This window comes from Eptatretus burgeri, chromosome 7 (genome assembly GCF_056783735.1).
Source record: "Eptatretus burgeri isolate ZD-2024b chromosome 7, Ebu_testis_v1, whole genome shotgun sequence".
In the NCBI taxonomy this organism is placed as follows: domain Eukaryota; kingdom Metazoa; phylum Chordata; class Myxini; order Myxiniformes; family Myxinidae; genus Eptatretus; species Eptatretus burgeri.
Genome location: NC_140967.1, coordinates 44,342,176 through 44,361,104, shown reverse-complemented (window position 1 = coordinate 44,361,104; position 18,929 = coordinate 44,342,176). Strand labels below are relative to the sequence as shown.

At 47.5% G+C, this 18,929-nt stretch overlaps 1 protein-coding gene across 1 annotated transcript in view; it reads right to left on the bottom strand.

The window, feature by feature from the left end:
- The window catches only part of PRMT5 (protein arginine methyltransferase 5), a 96,926-nt gene that overhangs the window by 74,835 nt on the left and 3,162 nt on the right, over positions 1–18,929 (bottom strand). Inside the window, exons 2-3 of the mRNA XM_085888259.1 lie at positions 5,667–5,785; positions 1,309–1,394 (exon numbers count right to left, since the gene is read on the bottom strand). Of these exons, the coding sequence (XP_085744385.1) occupies positions 1,309–1,394; positions 5,667–5,785 (205 nt within the window). The remainder of the gene's footprint in view (positions 1–1,308; positions 1,395–5,666; positions 5,786–18,929) is intronic.

The window sequence follows — 18,929 nt, the reverse complement described above, 5'->3', positions numbered from 1 at the left end:
GATCAAAAAGATCCCTCCTTGCTGAACACAAAGTCATTACAATACACTTTGCTCATTGCCAGCCTCTCACTTATCCAGAGTGAAGGCATTTCCAGAATTTTTGTTGTTATTTTACACATCAAGATAGTGCAATGATTTTAATTCTCAACTGATAGGCTCATCCACTTCAAATTGGTCAGTATGGTTTCATTTTTTAATCCAGCACACCCATAACCTCCACCTCGTAGCATTGGTTAGCAACCATTGAAAACGTAGTGAGTGAGCGCTCATGATTTTTGAAATGCAGTTTCATATGCAGCAGTTTACGTGTAGTAGGTTTTTAATTTGAAAAAAATAGGGGCAATACCCCTGGGTGCTCACCTGTTACAATAATAATACTGAGGAGGAAGTCAACGTGGGATGGAATCAGCAAAATGTAAATGAACCAATGTAATCGCAAATACCTATTTTGAGGAGCACCCCCCCCGCCAACCCCCCCCGTACACCCCAATTTAAAAAAAATGTTACGAGCAAACTTTGGTACATCATTGGTAATGAAGGTTCTGGTCACGTTTCATTGGAATTGTGTGAGTAGCTTCTGAGAAGAAAGGAAATACCTATTTTGGGGGCAACCCCCATGTAGACTCCAAATTTTTTTTTAATGTCATGAACAAACTTTGGTGCATTGCAAGCGATGAAGGTTGTGGTCAAGTTTCATTGGAATTGCATGTGTCGTTTCTGAGAAGAAAGGAAATACCTATTTTTGGGGGGGGGGGGCAACCCCTTGTAGACCCCCTTCGGGCCTGATTATTTTAATACCGTGAACAAACTTTGGTATGTGCCGGGTGATGAAGGTTGTGGTCAAGTTTCATTGAAATTCTGTGTGTAGTTTCAGAGAAGAAGTTGCAAGTGTTTGTGGATAGACGGATGAACGGACAGATTTTGGACGAACGCTTATGGGATGGCGCCATCCCATAAGATCCCCGGAACTACGTTTCCAGGTGAGCTAAAAATGTCGTGATCACATTGGTCAGCCAGTACGGTTCAAAATAAATAAACGAAAATGGTATACAAAGCCCTGGTTCCATGGCAGAATTCCCCAAGTGAACAATCAGTCTTTACTGCACACGGTATTTAAGTGGCAGAGGCAGGAGAAGTTGGTTCCACAATCCCAATTAAAAACTTGTTCTCCTGAAACATGTGATGCTTTCATGAACAGAAGTGATTAACTTCTCCCTTACATCACCTGTTTTTGCCTTGGAGAGTAAAATAAGGAGAACATTATGTGGAGTGAAAGGGGAATTGGAAGATCAAAATAAGACAACTTACAGCTTCAGAGTTCCTGCGCACAAAGTCCAAATCAGAGTGAAGCCGCAGCCAAGGTGAAATCTTTCCAACAATCAGTGTGCTCCAATCTGGAAGAATGGAAATATCCATGACATGAGGAGTTCACCAAATATGCATTGACAATAAATGAAAAGTAAGTGCATAAACCATTGCAACGTCTCGTCTTCCACAACTGGGTGTGGGAGTTCTCAGATATTAAATACGCCTGAGGTGAAATAAGGCTTCACATTCACACCAGTGAGGCAGTTTTCATGACAATATGAAAGTACAGTATACTACATCTGATTCTCATCCAATCCTATTGAATCCAGCCTAAACATACAAGTCATGGAAGAACTTTACTATTGGCAGGCTATCTGATGAAAGAATACTTTTCACCCTTGCGCATGCAATCAGTGGGTGCACTGGTTTTCCTTTTTCCGACACTCGGATCTATCAGTGTTCTGGCCTACCCCATGCCTCTTTTTCTGCAAAACCTACTCTTACGACCCCTCATTTCTTCGTTCGCAACGCTGCTCTCCCAAAACAGGTAATGACACCCCTTCCTACCCCAAAAGCATGGGATCCTTCTGGAAACTGAAATAACATGAGGAACCCTAGGTGTTTCTCATTCTTGATTGCCCCCCCCCCCCCCACAACGTGGTTCGAGAGACATTCTCTACTCGTAACTCATCTGTGGATGATTAAATTACCCACAAATCAGTGCTAACAACAGATGTCACTGGTTTCTCAAGAGTGAATTAGTGCCCTCTGGGGCTATGGGTACTGTTGCAGTCGCAATGTTGATCGTCCAGGTAAGAGCCTTTCCTAGCAACGTCCAGCATAATACACAGATGCCAACCCTCCCGATTTCATCGGGAGGCTTCCGAAAATTCACCCAAACTCCCGCCCTTACGATCACTATCCTTATCCTCCCGAAATTTTGATATTTTTGCACTGTTCACTAATCACTTCGAAGTTACCGAAGTAATCGACTTCGAAGTTACCGATGCTTCAAGCCCTCGATGTTGATTACGAAATGGCAGAAAAGAAGCTTACGAAGACCAAGAAATGGTCTCAGAAGTACAAGACCGAATACAGTCTCCAATACCCGTGTATTCAAAAGTCTGAAAGAGGAATTCATCATGCGTATTGTACAGTATGCAGCGTTGATATTTCAGTTGAGCACGGAGGTCGCGATGATATTCGGAAGCACGTTGGAAGCAAACGGCACACAGACATTGCAAAGGAGAGATCTTCGAGCACGAGTACCGGTACACTTCTGAATTATTTCACCAAACAAGGGACAAGCGAGGAAGAGGATGTTACCCGAGCGGAACTTCTCTTTAGTGGATTTATTGTGGAACATAACTTGCCCATATCAGTCTCAGATCATGCTGGACCTCTATTTCAAAAGATGTTTCCAGATTCAAAAATTGCTTCAAAGTATGGATGTGCAAGAACAAAAACTTCAGCAATAATTGGTGAGTTGTCAAATGTTACTGCTTCATCTATTGCCGATATTGCTAGACTAGCTCCATTTAGCCTAGCTACAGACGGTAGCAATGACAGTGGTGAGGCCCAGCTATATCCTGTCCTGATTTCGTACTATGACAACAGTGCTGGGATTGTGAAGCAAGGTTTGCTAAGTTCGCCTGCGTGCAAACAAGATTCCACTGGAGAAAACATTTTCAAACCGCTTGATCATGAGTTCAGTGACAGGAAAATTCTGTGGGGAAATTGTGTTTCCTTTTGTGCTGATAATGCCTCTGTCATGGTGGGCAAGCACAAAGGAGTCGCTGCTTATATCCACAAACAAAATCCAGAGTGCTACATCATGGGATGCCCTTGCCATATGATGCACAATACGGCCAAGAAGGCGGCTCAGGCCTTACCCATTGAATTAGATGACTTTCTCATCGATATTTACTACTACTTGGACAAAAGTAGTAAACGCGTCAAAGGAGTGAAAGCACTGCAAGAACTCTGTGATGCCCCGACACACAAGATTCTGAAGCATGTCGCAACAAGGTGGCTGTCCCTTGGTCAGTGCCTAGACAGGCTGATTGAACAGTGGGAGCCACTTCGCCTCTTCTTCAAAGAAGAAGTACGAAGAAAAATGCAACCAACTGTAGCCAAGACTCTAACAACGAGCAAGAAGGACGGCACTGTATCTACTGCCAGTACTGGCACTGCAGGATCAAGCACTAGTGGAGCAGCATTCACCACTACCACTGCAGTATCTGCTGCGAAGAAGACAGCAGGGACAGCACCAAAACCAATGCTGAGAGCAGGTAGCATCACCGGCCCTTCATCACGTTCATCTACAAAGCAGATCCCTTCAGAGTCGAGAAAGACTGTGATAGTCCCATCTACAGGCAAAGAAGGACCCAAGTTAAGTTCTGCTTTTGCCAAATCACTTGACAGAAGCTCAGCAAAACCTTCGAATCAGAGGTCTTCTTCCTTGGCTGCACCTACCTCAAGCTCTCTCCTCAAACGTAAAATTGGATCTGGTACTACGAGTCTGACCTCTTCTGCTGGCAGTAAACGCAAGTGTGATCGCCCTGCGGCTAAGTGTACTACGAGTTCTACAACTAAAAGCGCATCTTCCTCAAACACTGTGCAGGAATCTAGAGAAAAACGTGTCAACAGGATGTTCTTGTCTCCACAAACAAAACTCTATTGTTTCTTCCTTCGATATGCTAACAAGCTTTTTGAGAAGGGGAATCTTCTGCTCCAAAGAGACGAACCCTGTATCATCTCCTGCACGGAGAATTGAATGGTCTTCTGAAAGATATCTTCGTACGGTTTTTGAAACCATCGGTGTCATCGGTTCCTCTGGTAAATGTACCCTTCTCTGACAGAAATCATCAGAAGAATGATGAGGACCTCATGATTGGGAACGATGCCAAACTGTATATAAGGGAACAAAGGAGTCTCAAGAAATCCACCTTCACTCTGAGTGAGTCAGACATCCAAGGTTTCTTCAGTGCAGTTCGCTCATATTATGTGAAAGCCTGCAATTACATCTTCAAAACCTGGCCGCTAGATGATGAATTAGCCAAGCATGCTCAGGTGCTGGATGTTAAGCTACACCAAGAAGTGGGGTTTGACTGTGTGGAGTTTTTCATCAAGAAATTCCCCTGTCTGTTCAGTGGCGGTGATAGTGACATAGACAGTCTTGAGAGTGAATTCGCTCACTACCAGGCAGACGCCTCCATAGCTACAATTGCTACTGAGACAGTGAGAGTGGATGAGCAGTGGCATCGGATTTCACAGCTCACAGATCCCTGCACTGGTGCCAAGAAGTATCCTAATTTGAGCAAAGTGATGAAGGGAATCTTGGTCATTCCTCATTCGAACGCATCATGTGAGCGGGCACTCAGTCTTGTACGGAAGAATCATACTGAATTTCGTCCCAATTTGAGTGTCAAAACCCTGGAAGCTCTCTTAATTGAAAAACTAGCTCATAGCACCCCTTGCTACCAGAGAGAATACAGCAAAGACATAATCAGAAGCGCTAAAAGAGCCACACAGCTGTCACTCAGCAAAGCTGCCATGGAAAAAGCAAGCAGCAGTAGTACCAGCCAGTAAGGTAAGAAAAATATTGCTTCTTTTGTGCTTTTTGTTAATCTTTGATTGTCCCCTAACTTACTAATATTAACATACATGTAACATTAAAAAGTGCACAATTTTCCCCTTTTTTTGTTCAAAAAGTGGGAATTCTTAACATGTTAAATGCTCCAAAATAGGGCTCAGAGGGCACTAGAGAGCGTCTAGAACCCCAGAGCTTCCAGGGCCCTAAGGCGGGCCCTGGACCCCGCCGCAAGGGTCGAGCGCTCCGCGCTCGAGATGTGCGCTTCGCGCACATTATTTGGTGTCGGTTGCAAATCCTCCCTAATTCTGATTTCCAAAAGTTGGCATCTCTGATAATATAACCACCGGGCTCTTGTCTTTACTTTCAACCTAAACCAACCACTTGGGATCAAAAATTCCAATCTTTTTTTCAAAATGAATGTCGACGTCAAGAGCACAATCATATCAAAGCTGTTCAATGGTCCAAAAAGAAAAAGAAAAAGTAATCAGTCTTGCCAAATAATTCATCAAAAGTCTAATTATTATGAGCATTACAGCTTAAGGGAAAAGAAAAGTTGTTGGCGTGATAAATAATCAATTAAAGAAAACAAGCTCATCTCAAAACAATTAATACGACACATATATGAACCTTACAATCACAATTGATGTAGGTGTCAACTACCCTTTAAAAGTTACAGCACTACAACAGCAAACTTAATAAGATGGAAAAAAAGGAAAATTAAATGGATTTGCAAACAAAATACAAACAAGAATACAACACTGACCTGAAGAAGGCATCAGCAGGTCCGATCTAGTTAACGGACCAGGGCGGTTCTTGGCTGGACCTATGAGGAACTCGCGTTTGTACCGAGGGTGGACTATGGGTGCACACACAAAATCAAACCTAAAACAAAACAAAACAAAACAAGAGCGCAAGTGAGCACAATATACGCCCAAAAAAAGTTTCGTGACACACACACACAATTATATATTCAAACACGTCAATTTATGAAGAACAAGAAGGTATATACAGAATTGAGCGACTCCATGGAAAACAGCATCCTGGTTGCCATGGCAACCACTTTAGATGACGAACGTACGTCACGACACACCGTCTCCACAGTATGTACCTACAGTATGTACCAAATATGAAACGTGAAAGTTGAAAACTTTGGGAGTTATAGTGCGGACAGGAACGGACGGACGACCGGTATCACATAATACGCCCCTATATATATTGTTGCGGTCTTCGCGCCCGCCGGCGTGCGAACGGCCACGTAACTCGAATCGCGGCACGTCGCCCACCGGACGGACAATCCAGTCGTGACCCTCTCGGACTAACGCCGGGAACCAGTCACGGGTGGACCTTTCGGTCTCACCGCGATCGAGCCAATCAGCCCCCGCGTGGGATAGGGTTGCTCGCCAAATTCGAACTACCTAAGTACCCACGCGGAGGGTAGACCGGGCGATCGCACCTCGCCGCAGGTCGACTTCGGACACGGGCCACTTAAGCGACCCGTTCCGTACTATCAGAATAACCGAGCGGTGTTATCGTCGACCTCGACGGTTCGATTAATTATCGGGCGTATTCAGCCCACTACCAACCCTTTACGTGAAGCAAGATGGGGATTCAATGGAGGAAAAGACGAAGCGAAGCGGGAAACAGTTCAACAATAAAGCACATTTATTCGCGACGAACGGAAAGCACACAAATACAATTCCACCAAATGCACACAAAAAAAGAAAACACAATTCCATTTACACAAAAAGCAAACATAAAAGTGAAAACACAGTGCAGAGCTAATACCGACTACCGAGCACACGGCAACACTTATACAATTCTACTTCACAGACGGCGCCGACAACACATACCCAAAACCAAGGAAAAGAAATCCCCCAAGAATGGGGCAGGCCTGAGGCCGAGACCGGGTCGGGCCTACCCGTCTGGTGATGAGACGCGGAGCGGCGATGGCCCCGCAACCCGCGGGCCTCGTGGACAGTGCCTGGCTGGGGGTGGGAACGGGGCCCCCTTGGTCGCACTATCTCAGCGCGGGGGGAAACAGGAGGGGGTTGCTGATGCTCGGGGTATAGAGGATCTTTATTATCCCTGGTGTGCGTCTCCACCTCGGCCAGGTCGCGCTGCCGGCCTCCCGCGGACGTGCAGCTCCTGGCACCGACGCGAGCACCCCCTCGTCCGGCTCTCTTCAGCTTCTCCAGCCACGGCAGGCTTCGGGCTCCAGACTTCTTTCGTTCTTGTTTGCGACTCTCCCTCCGTTCTCGTTCCCGACTCTGACTCCTTCTCGTTCTGACTCCTTCGCGACTCTCGTTTGCTGCTGACTCTCTCGTTCCGACTCCTCGTTCTCGTTCTGCTGACTCTCTCGTTCTGACTGACGAACACCGTCCTTTTATCCCCCCCGTAACTTCGCCTTTGACCCCCTCCCTTTGACCTTTCACCTCGCTCCCCATTGGCCCGAGAAAAAGTGGGCGTGAAGGCTTTTTGATCCACAAATTTGCATATATCGATCGCCCTGGGGGCGGGGCCAATTCGCCCCTCGCTCACCGATTGGACGGCAAAAAGTGGGCGTGTGTCGTTTTTGATCCGTTTTTGAAGCAGAAAATCCGTGATTTTGTACACGCTGTTCAACGTGCGCCCTACACGAGTCCAGCATCGGTGCCCATGAGTGGCGCGAGATGACGGTGATGCGATGGTGGCGAGTTGTGACGGTAAAGGTCGTGGCGGTTGTGGTGAAGCGGTGGTTGTGGTTGTAATTGTGATGGTAGCGGTTGGTCCAAAATAAAGATAGTAAAAGAAAAACGGCTATCCTGAAGAGTCGCAGCACGTATAAATGACATGTATTCCCACTAGACAACGGGTTTGGGCCTAACTACACATGCACTTACCGAGATACCTCACCTAAGGGACCTGAATGGTGGTTTGCGAATCTGGTAACCACAACACTACCCCCTTCCCTTTTTACAGACTCGTCCCGAGTCGTCAAATTTTCGTGTGCCATCATGTGTAGTTTTCCCCTAGTACATTTTACCTACGGATCCCTGAGTGCGACATTCATGGTATTCGTGTCCCCAAAATAAATAACCTGAGGGCTGCGTAACTATCTAAACAAACTCACTCACACGGACGACTTAAATAAAAATGCCGGCGCTAAGACATACATGCCGGGGGCGCACTCATATGTACAGTACATCTTACCTTAACTTACAAATCTTACACTAAACCATGGCCAGGATCATTGAACTCTGCAAAAGAAAGCAGTTAGCAGGGAGCCAGGCTGCCCGCATGCAGTCTCTGGCTCAAAACAATGCAGGTGACAGGGAACGTGGCTGGCTGCTCACACGCAGTCCAAGGCCTTCCCTTTTGAACTGAACTCAGTGAACCACAACGGTGCTTGGGCTGCACAACGCAGTCTCCGTGCCAGCTCAAGTGGCACACGCAATGAACACAACGAATGGATGGATGAATGAATGGACGCAAACACGGTGCACGGGCCGCCACTGCAGGCCCGTGTTGTAGCTGCCAACAGGGCAGTTCTTGCAGCTTGCAAACTGTTGCCTTGCGGATCCTGGCGCACATGGAAATGAACAGGGGGGGCAAAGCAAAATTGAACGGGGCTGGTGAACATGGGCAGTGGGCACGGCATGGCAAAGGTAAGCAGGCAAACACAGCCCGCAGAAGAAGGCCGCTGCAGGCAAACATAGCGGGCAGATGAACTGGCCGGCACAGGCCTTGAAGTACCACAGCTGCAGACGAAGTGGCCGGCACAGGCCTTGCAGCAACACAACAGCTGCCGATCAAGTGGGCCGGCACAGGCCTTGAAGTAACACAGCCAGCAGATGAAGCTGGCCAGCCTTTGCCGTTCAGTGGAGGTTGGTGGAGGGAGTGCGGTGGTGCTGGCCACTTGGAAGGCGGGCTCGGACCTACCTACCTGTCTCCCTCCCAACCTATCGCCTTTGCCTGTCACTGTACATACCCACTCCCTTAATTTGTGAAAAACCAATTTAGCCCCCTTAATTTTTTATTTTTATTTTTATTTTTACTTCCCCACTAAAAATCGTCCCCTAACCCCCTTTATCGTCCTTGTTCGGCTAACCTATTCTGTCACCTAGCCTACTCCCAACCCCTACGTTCCCTTCCCGGAGGGGAATAAGGGAGAGCTAGCGTCCTGTGTCGAGGCCCAACGAAGCCTCAGAATGGCCTCCCCAGAGTTCGGCGATCTTAACACCAAGTGGGTCCAGCGGCCCACAACGACAGCGAGGGGATGGATGGTGCGGAGGGGTACATCTCCTAATCTACCCTAACCATTTAACTGTTAAACTACCCCGGGGCTTTCAACAAGCGCCTCTCGCTTAAACTATTGGTTCTAACAACCCATATTCCCGTCGCCTGTGTTGGTGTCCTCACAATTTCGGGCCTCGCCCCCAATTTTCTCTCCGTGCCCTCACACGGTCTCCTGGCTGGGACACGTGGCTCCCTTTGGCAGGCACGACCCTCTGCCGAATCTCCCGCTATGGCACCCCCGGGCACTACACTGCCTCCGAGCCTACCAGCTCCCTAACACCGGGGAGTGCCCCCGTGGCACCTCCCCTGAAACGCACACGTGGCAGGCCGGCGTCCCGGGCCCCTTTCCGAGGGTCACCCGTGCCCACAACACTGCCCACGCGGGTAATGGCGCCCGGGGCCCCCGCACCAAGCAGGCGCACCCGTGCCCACTACTCTATCCCGGCCCCCCATGGGCCCTTGGCCTACCGCGGCCGACTAGCCTGGTGCCCGGGGTACCCACTCAGCGATACTCACCTTTCGCAGCCACGCTCCCAAGCCCATCAACAGGGCTCCTGCACCCCTCCAAATGGGTCTCGAGCCTACTTTCCCACCAACAGCAAAACGACCTCCATTTTTCAATTTGACTAACCCAGCTAACTCACTCTACACTGACCCCGGGGTCCCTTGGGCGGGAGTCACTCCTCCCCCCAATCACTCATCGCACCATGCATTCCCCATTCACTCCACACACACAGACCCGCTGGCCTCACTCACTCACCAAGCACATGCTTCCACTTCACTCACCAACTCTCCAACACACACACCACTGAACTCTGCCATCCTTCTAACTACATCCCCTAACTAACTCGTGCTCCCACGTCGTCCCTTAAACTAGTAGCACGTTCCTTTTAACACTACGTAGCTAAGCTACGTCCCCTCTACACACTCATAAGTCTGTCCATGTCTCCAAATATCCCATTTTATTTCCCAACCTAAATCTGGCTACAATCCCTCTACCTAATCCATTCCACGGACTCCATGAGGACTTACCCCTGCCCCATGAAGTCGGTCTAACTAAGCTAACCCTTCCCCCTAACTAGTTTTCATCCTGTGCCCCGGTAAGGGGGTCTTTCACCCCTTGCCCAGGAATCCTGTACACCCGAAAGTGAGGCTTGCTCCTTTTTTTTTTCCCATGCGCAGCACCTGCGCGGCAACTCAGAGCTCGCGCACTTTGCACCTGGCCGTGACGTCATGCAGCTGCACGTGTTCCTCGTCCCTCCTTGGACGGGACCATCCGGCAGAGATACCCCTCCTGCCGAATTCCAACCCCACGTGCAGCCATGGCGTCACCGTGCGCATAAAAAAAACACAAGCCACACGTCTCGAGGGGTTCCCCACGCGAACACATGTGCTTTGCCCGTTGGAGCTTAACACACACGATCGCGTGGAGAACCCGTCCGGTCCAAATCCATTTACCTGCCTAAACTTTGTCCGTCCGCGGGATCGGCAAATCCACCGCGTGCGTTTCCGGACCGGAACTTCACTCTCGCAAGCGAGCACGTGGTGGTCTCGTGCGTTGCACAGCACGAACCGCATGCTCACTGCTGGGTGAACCCGGCACGGTCCTCGAAACAACCACAGCCGCTACTCGGCTTTCGTTTCTCCCATGTCGCCGTCTCCGCCTCCATTCCACCCACGCACACCTGCGTGTTACGACGCACACAGTCCACTCCATCACATTCACACCGGGAGACGCGGCTGCGTGCTCCCGCATGCCAACCGACATCTCCCTCACATACCGCTCTCTCACACTCACGGTCTCCCTTGCACACAGCGACCTTGCACACGGCCGTTCACTCACGCATGCGGGGGCACTCACCCGCGGTGCCTCACTCGCACTCCGTGCCTCATCCACACACGCGGGGGCACTCAACCGCGGTGCCTCATCCACACACGGCCCCTCACTCACACACGCGGGGGCACTCACCCGCGGTGCCTCATCCACACTCCGTGCCTCATCCACACACGCGAGGGCACTCACCCGCGGTGCCTCATTCACACACATGGCGACACTCACACACGGTGCCTCATCCACACACGCGGGGGCACTAACCCGCGGTGCCTCATCCACACACGGCGTGCTGGGAAGCACGCACTCCGGCACCATCGCCACCACACCACTCACACACGGGGTCGCTTCCACACACGGTGCCGCACTAACACCTGGCACCACACACACAGGGACAACCACACTGGGGATTTGTGTCCCCACAAGGGTCTCCGGGGCCTCTACACCCCCCAAGCTCTCCGTGCACCCGTCCACAGCACTCGTCCCCTCAACCTCGCAAAGCACGACCGAACTCACCTGGTCGTGACTCGCCTCAAGGGGGCATACTCCCTCCCCTCGTTCCTGGAGGAGGTCATCCAGCTGCTCACACCGGGTCCCCACACGCTCCGCGAGCTCAACCTCACTGTCCTCCACTACCTCTGTGTGTGTGTGTGCATCACTTACCTTGTCCAATTCACCCTCCATCTCCCGTGTCTCTATACATTTTATTCTTTCTGTCGTCTCCTCGTGTCTATTGGTCTCTGCTTCTTTCTGGCGTCTTTCTCTTATCTTTAAGTAGGTCCACCTTGCTTTCTCCTTAAGTCGCTCCCGTCCTTCCCTGTTTTTCACTCCTTGCTCTTTCACGATCTCCGCGTACCTCATCCTTGCTTTCCGTATTAATTGTTCTTTTCTCTCCCTCCCAATTACTTTCACCTCGTCTCTTGTCTCCCGAATTACTTTTTCCTTACCCGCCTCCACCGCGGGCCTGTCAGCCGTTGCACCCCCTTCCAGCTCGTTCGTTCCGACACGTGGAGTCGCCATTCCGAGTTCCCTGCTAACGGCCTTCATGCCCGCCTGCAGGCATCGGCCCATGTTCTGCGTCTCACCCCGTAGTTCTTTCATTTCTTTTTTCATTTGCTGTGTATTCGCATCCATCGTCGTTTTCACTTCATTCATATTCGCATCCATCTTTTCATTCATGCCTTTCATTTCCGCATTCATTTGTGCCAGCATGGTGAATAGCTGGGCCATGTCGGGTGCGCTTGAGTGAGCCATTTCGGCAGGGGTTGGGGAAGGGTCTTGGTGGAGAGGGGGGGGGGAGGTGTCATACACCGCGGCCGCCGCCGCACCCACCTCGGGCCCTGGGTTCAGTTGGGCGAGTCCGTGTTCCTGCACAATCAACATTTCCTGCACGGGGATTCCATCCTGGACCATGGACTCTACATTATTACACATATACATTTCTAATACCCCCGGCTCCCGCTCGCCTTGAGACGCCATCTTGTTTCTCGTGAAGGGTTAATTTGCTCGCTCGTAATTTGGAGGGAATCGGGGGTCGCTTCTCTCACCCCTGGACCGATTCCCGTGAATTTAGCCGGAGACAGGAGAGCCCGTTTTCCTGTTCTCCGATACCAGTGCCGCGAGGAGGGCGATGAATTTGTATCCCACTTCTGACACCAGTGTTGCGGTCTTCGCGCCCGCCGGCGTGCTGACGGCCACGTAACTCGAATCGCGGCACGTCGCCCACCGGACGGACAATCCAGTCGTGACCCTCTCGGACTAACGCCGGGAACCAGTCACGGGTGGACCTTTCGGTCTCACCGCGATCGAGCCAATCAGCCCCCGCGTGGGATAGGGTTGCTCGCCAAATTCGAACTACCTAAGTACCCACGCGGAGGGTAGACCGGGCGATCGCACCTCGCCGCAGGTCGACTTCGGACACGGGCCACTTAAGCGACCCGTTCCGTACTATCAGAATAACCGAGCGGTGTTATCGTCGACCTCGACGGTTCGATTAATTATCGGGCGTATTCAGCCCACTACCAACCCTTTACGTGAAGCAAGATGGGGATTCAATGGAGGAAAAGACGAAGCGAAGCGGGAAACAGTTCAACAATAAAGCACATTTATTCGCGACGAACGGAAAGCACACAAATACAATTCCACCAAATGCACACAAAAAAAGAAAACACAATTCCATTTACACAAAAAGCAAACATAAAAGTGAAAACACAGTGCAGAGCTAATACCGACTACCGAGCACACGGCAACACTTATACAATTCTACTTCACAGACGGCGCCGACAACACATACCCAAAACCAAGGAAAAGAAATCCCCCAAGAATGGGGCAGGCCTGAGGCCGAGACCGGGTCGGGCCTACCCGTCTGGTGATGAGACGCGGAGCGGCGATGGCCCCGCAACCCGCGGGCCTCGTGGACAGTGCCTGGCTGGGGGTGGGAACGGGGCCCCCTTGGTCGCACTATCTCAGCGCGGGGGGAAACAGGAGGGGGTTGCTGATGCTCGGGGTATAGAGGATCTTTATTATCCCTGGTGTGCGTCTCCACCTCGGCCAGGTCGCGCTGCCGGCCTCCCGCGGACGTGCAGCTCCTGGCACCGACGCGAGCACCCCCTCGTCCGGCTCTCTTCAGCTTCTCCAGCCACGGCAGGCTTCGGGCTCCAGACTTCTTTCGTTCTTGTTTGCGACTCTCCCTCCGTTCTCGTTCCCGACTCTGACTCCTTCTCGTTCTGACTCCTTCGCGACTCTCGTTTGCTGCTGACTCTCTCGTTCCGACTCCTCGTTCTCGTTCTGCTGACTCTCTCGTTCTGACTGACGAACACCGTCCTTTTATCCCCCCCGTAACTTCGCCTTTGACCCCCTCCCTTTGACCTTTCACCTCGCTCCCCATTGGCCCGAGAAAAAGTGGGCGTGAAGGCTTTTTGATCCACAAATTTGCATATATCGATCGCCCTGGGGGCGGGGCCAATTCGCCCCTCGCTCACCGATTGGACGGCAAAAAGTGGGCGTGTGTCGTTTTTGATCCGTTTTTGAAGCAGAAAATCCGTGATTTTGTACACGCTGTTCAACGTGCGCCCTACACGAGTCCAGCATCGGTGCCCATGAGTGGCGCGAGATGACGGTGATGCGATGGTGGCGAGTTGTGACGGTAAAGGTCGTGGCGGTTATGGTGAAGCGGTGGTTGTGGTTGTAATTGTGATGGTAGCGGTTGGTCCAAAATAAAGATAGTAAAAGAAAAACGGCTATCCTGAAGAGTCGCAGCACGTATAAATGACATGTATTCCCACTAGACAACGGGTTTGGGCCTAACTACACATGCACTTACCGAGATACCTCACCTAAGGGACCTGAATGGTGGTTTGCGAATCTGGTAACCACAACAATATACATATATATATATATATATATATATATATATATATATATATATATATATATATATATATATATATATATATATATATATATATATATATATACACGTCGGGCGTATAAAAATGGGGGGGGGGGGGAACTCTCCTCGTTACCATGTCCCTGTGCAAGGTGTATGCTTAGTGTGGGATCACTCATATTGGAAGGGTGTTGAAAAAGCTTGACGAACGTGACACTCATAATCGTTCCATAACACGACGATGTTTTTACGTGATTTACAGTGTCCATCAAGTCCTTGTGCAACTGTGAGCTTTTACAACTTTTGATGTGCTCAAGAAAGGAACAAACTGACAATGGCGTTTGAAAGCACAATTCATCAAAGTTTTGTTGATGCCGATATTGTTATTACCTCTGCCACCGAAGGTGGACGGAGGTTATGTTTTCAACCCTGTCTGTTCGTTTGTCTGTGAACAGGATATCTCAAAAAGTTGTGGATGGATTCAGACGAAATTTGATGGACAAGTTGGGTGTGTGAGAAGGACGAATACATTCGATTTGGGTGAAGATCTGGATACGAATTTTTTAAGTGATTTTTTACAATTGAGAGGGCTAAAATGATTATATAGCACGATATCTCAAAAAGTTTCGGATCGATTCGTACGAAACTTGGTGGACAGGTTGCGTGTGCGACAACTGACAAGGAAAAATTGATTTGATTTGATTTGATTTTGGTGAAGATCAGAATCCAGATCTGGATACGAGAATTTTTCAATTTTTAAGTGATTCTTCATCATTAAGAGATGGGGCCAAAACGACAGAGTATAGCATGATATTTTAAAACGTTATGGATGAGTTATAACAAAACTAGGTGGATGTGTTGGTTAGGCGACAAGAGCAAAGAGATTCGATTTTGGTTCAGGTCCAGATCACGCATCATTGGTCCATTCTTTTTTTGGAAGAAGCAACAGTCAATAGTGACAGATAATTTGCAATGTTGTAGAATTTCTTTGTTACCGAACTAAGACGATTAAACTCTTTCATGTCACCTTGTACCAGCAAGAAAAGGCTTCCTGTCACAATGCTTCGAATGTGCGACGTTCTTGAACGATGTCTTCCCAGACACGTGGAACAGTAGACATGGACCGATTGCTTGGCAACCTCGTTCGTCTAACCTGCTCCCACTGGACTACCTTTAAAAGGGTACGTTAAAACTGTTTGTTTGTTTTTTTTAAACTCATCAAACCACTTTTTTTTTTTTTTGGATGAACTTAGAGCTACGATCACAAATGCAATTAATGAAACAAGTCTGAAGACGACGATGGTTCACGAGCGGTATTTGACGATGTAGATCGTTTCAGAAGTCAAGGATGAGACAATGTGATAATGTTTGACCAAGTTATAAAAATGATCAACATGATCTGGTACGGGTGACAGGTTATTAGCTGCAAAATGTCGAAAACCCAGTTTCGTTCAACAACTTAAAAAAAATTGACCTTTGCATAACCTTTAAAGGCCACAAAACAATGTTGTGGTCATTAAAATAAGGAAACGGGATATGTGCTATAGCTTATTGGAGTTAGTTCGTCGAAGAAGGTCGAAAACCCGGTTCGATTCCCACAACTTTGAAAATTTGACCTTTGTGAACTTTAAAGGTCAAAGGTCAAGGATTATGACCTTTGGTGCAAAACTTCCTCTGGAACATTCCAGGAACAATATAACGTCATATAGGCTATATGGCATTTCACACTCCTCGAATTATCCATACTTTGATGAAATCAGCGTAAAAACAAACTTGAAGGGGGCGCCACGGACAAGGTGTTCGAGATAGAGCAAAATGGTTTCAAGACTTTAGGTGAGGAATAACCTCAAGATTATGCATAAAACATATTGTCATCCTAGCTCTCAAAGTGTGGGCGGTCGTATGATTTTTATGTCAAAATTTTTAAAGTTCGTGACCTTGACCTTGGGGCGAAAATGAAAAATCGAGCTCGGTGTGGCTATGCAGGTGCCATTGGGCCAACCAAATAACGAAACCCCTGCCAGATTCGACAAACCCCTCGGAGAAGATGGATTTTTATGTCAAAATTCGCAATTTTCTAAGTTCGTGACCTTGTGACGAAAATGAAAAATCGAGCTCCGTGGAGCTATGCAGGTGCCATTGGGCTAACCAAATACCGAAATGCCTGCCAGATTCGACAAACCCCCTAGGAGAAGATGCAAATTGAAATCGGCTACCCCCTAAAAACACAATTCGCAATTTTCTAAGTTCGTGACCTTGTGACGAAAATGAAAATGAAAATAAATTAATAAATAAATAAAAAAATAATAAAAAATCGAGCTCCGTGGGGCTATGCAGGTGCCATTGGGCAAACCAAATACCGAAACCCCAGCCAGATTCAACAAACCCCTCGGAGAAGATAATTTTTTATGTCAAAATTCGAAATTTTCTAAGTCCGTGACCTTGACCTTGGGACGAAAATTTCAAAAAAAAAAAAATAATAAAAAAAAAAAAAAAAAAAAATCGAGCTCCATGGAGCTATGCAGGTGCCATTGGGATAACCAAATACCAAAACCCCTGTCAGATTCGACAAACCCCCTTGGAGAAGATGCAAATTGAAATCGGCTACCCCCTAAAAACACGTTTTTTGGGCGTGGCTCCGCCCATAATGGGCGCACCAAATCCATTCTCAGGAAAACACAACTAGATCATGATATAAACCTCCCACCAAAAATTTATCAGGATCGGATCAAAACCCACGGAGCTATGCTCGGGACAGACAGACAGACAGACAGACAGACACAGACAGTCAACAATAACGAATATCGTGGTCACTTATTTTTTTCGTGAACCAATTACTCAACAAAAACAGGAGAACATTTTCAACAGGTTGGAAAATCAGATTAAATGATGTATTGCAAAAGATGGCGGTTATGTTAAAGCCTAAAAAATTGAACTGTACAAGTAAAAACTTTAATTATGCTTTCATGCACCATTTATAGTTTGTCTCCATCATGTGTACATCAAAGGTTATGAAAGTTCAAAGTTGCACAAGGACTTTATGGATACCCCCCATATATATATATATATATATATATATATATATATATATATATATATATATATATATATATATATATATATATATATATATATATATATAAAGTTGAAAGTGTGTCTGTCTGTGTGTCTGTGTGTGTGTTTCTTTGTGACCTATGCACACGAAAAGTACTGGACTGATCCTCACCAAACTTCACATGCTGACAGAACATGTACCCGGGAGTGTCCCGATGTAAAAGAATTGTACTTCCGACTTCCGGTTTCCGAATTATGACGTCATCACCTGGTTGCGTAACGTTAATTTTTCAAGTTCAGCCGATTGACATGGGGCCAATGGAATTTGCTAGAGAATGAGAAATTAATACTACAGTCAATTGAAGACAATGACTTCCGACTTCCCGGTTTCCGAATTATGACTTATGCATTCGACACACTTGCAAAAATGACCGTATGTATATTATACCGTATAATGATATAATAATCATCTGTAAGTCATATTTTATTAACATTTTCTTTGTTCATTATTGTTATAACCATGGTTATAAAAACCATTTTTATTGTTACTGTACAACGTTTTTACGTCACTTCGGCCTGGATTCGGGATCAGCGATCAAATAATGTAAATCACAATTAAAAATTATTTTTTGATGATGTGGAAGTTATCTTTATTAAAATCAGTAGAGGAAATATACACCATGTCTGATATTTGGGTCTTTCATGTCTCCGACGATGCCTTTATCTCCAGGGACGCATCATTCCCCATGACAAAAACCGGAAGCAAAAGGGTCATAGCCGACGACACGGATTCCAAATTGCCAAAGTATTGTGTTATTGTTTACTATTCTCTCATGTGCACGCGTTGAGTATGAAGCTCACTACTTTCGCTATTAAATGTTGTGCGGTGTATAAACACGATCGGGTTTGATTTCTATGTTGTGAATATTAAACGCTGTGCGGTGTATAAACACGATCGGGTTTGATTTCTATGTTGTGAATATTAAACGCTGTGCGGTGTATAAACACGATTGGGTTTGATTTCCATATTGTGAATATTAAACGCCGTGCGGTGTATAAACACGATTGGGTTTGATTTCTATGTTGTGAATATTAAACGCTGTGCGGTGTATAAACACGATTGGGTTTGATTTCTATGTTGTGAATATTAAACGCTGTGCGGTGTATAAACACGATTGGGTTTGATTTCCATGTTGTGAATATTAAACGCTGTGCGGTGTATAAACACGATTGGGTTTGATTTCCATGTTGTGAATATTAAACGCTGTGCGGTGTATAAACACGATTGGGTTTGATTTCTATCTTGCGAATATTAAACGCTGTGCGGTGTATAAACACGATTGGGTTTGATTTCCATGTTGTGAATATTAAACGCTGTGCGGTGTATAAACACGATCGGGTTTGATTTCTATCTTGCGAATATTAAACCATTTCTTTCTTGCGTGTGGGATCATCGGAGGCTTTATACATATTGGCCC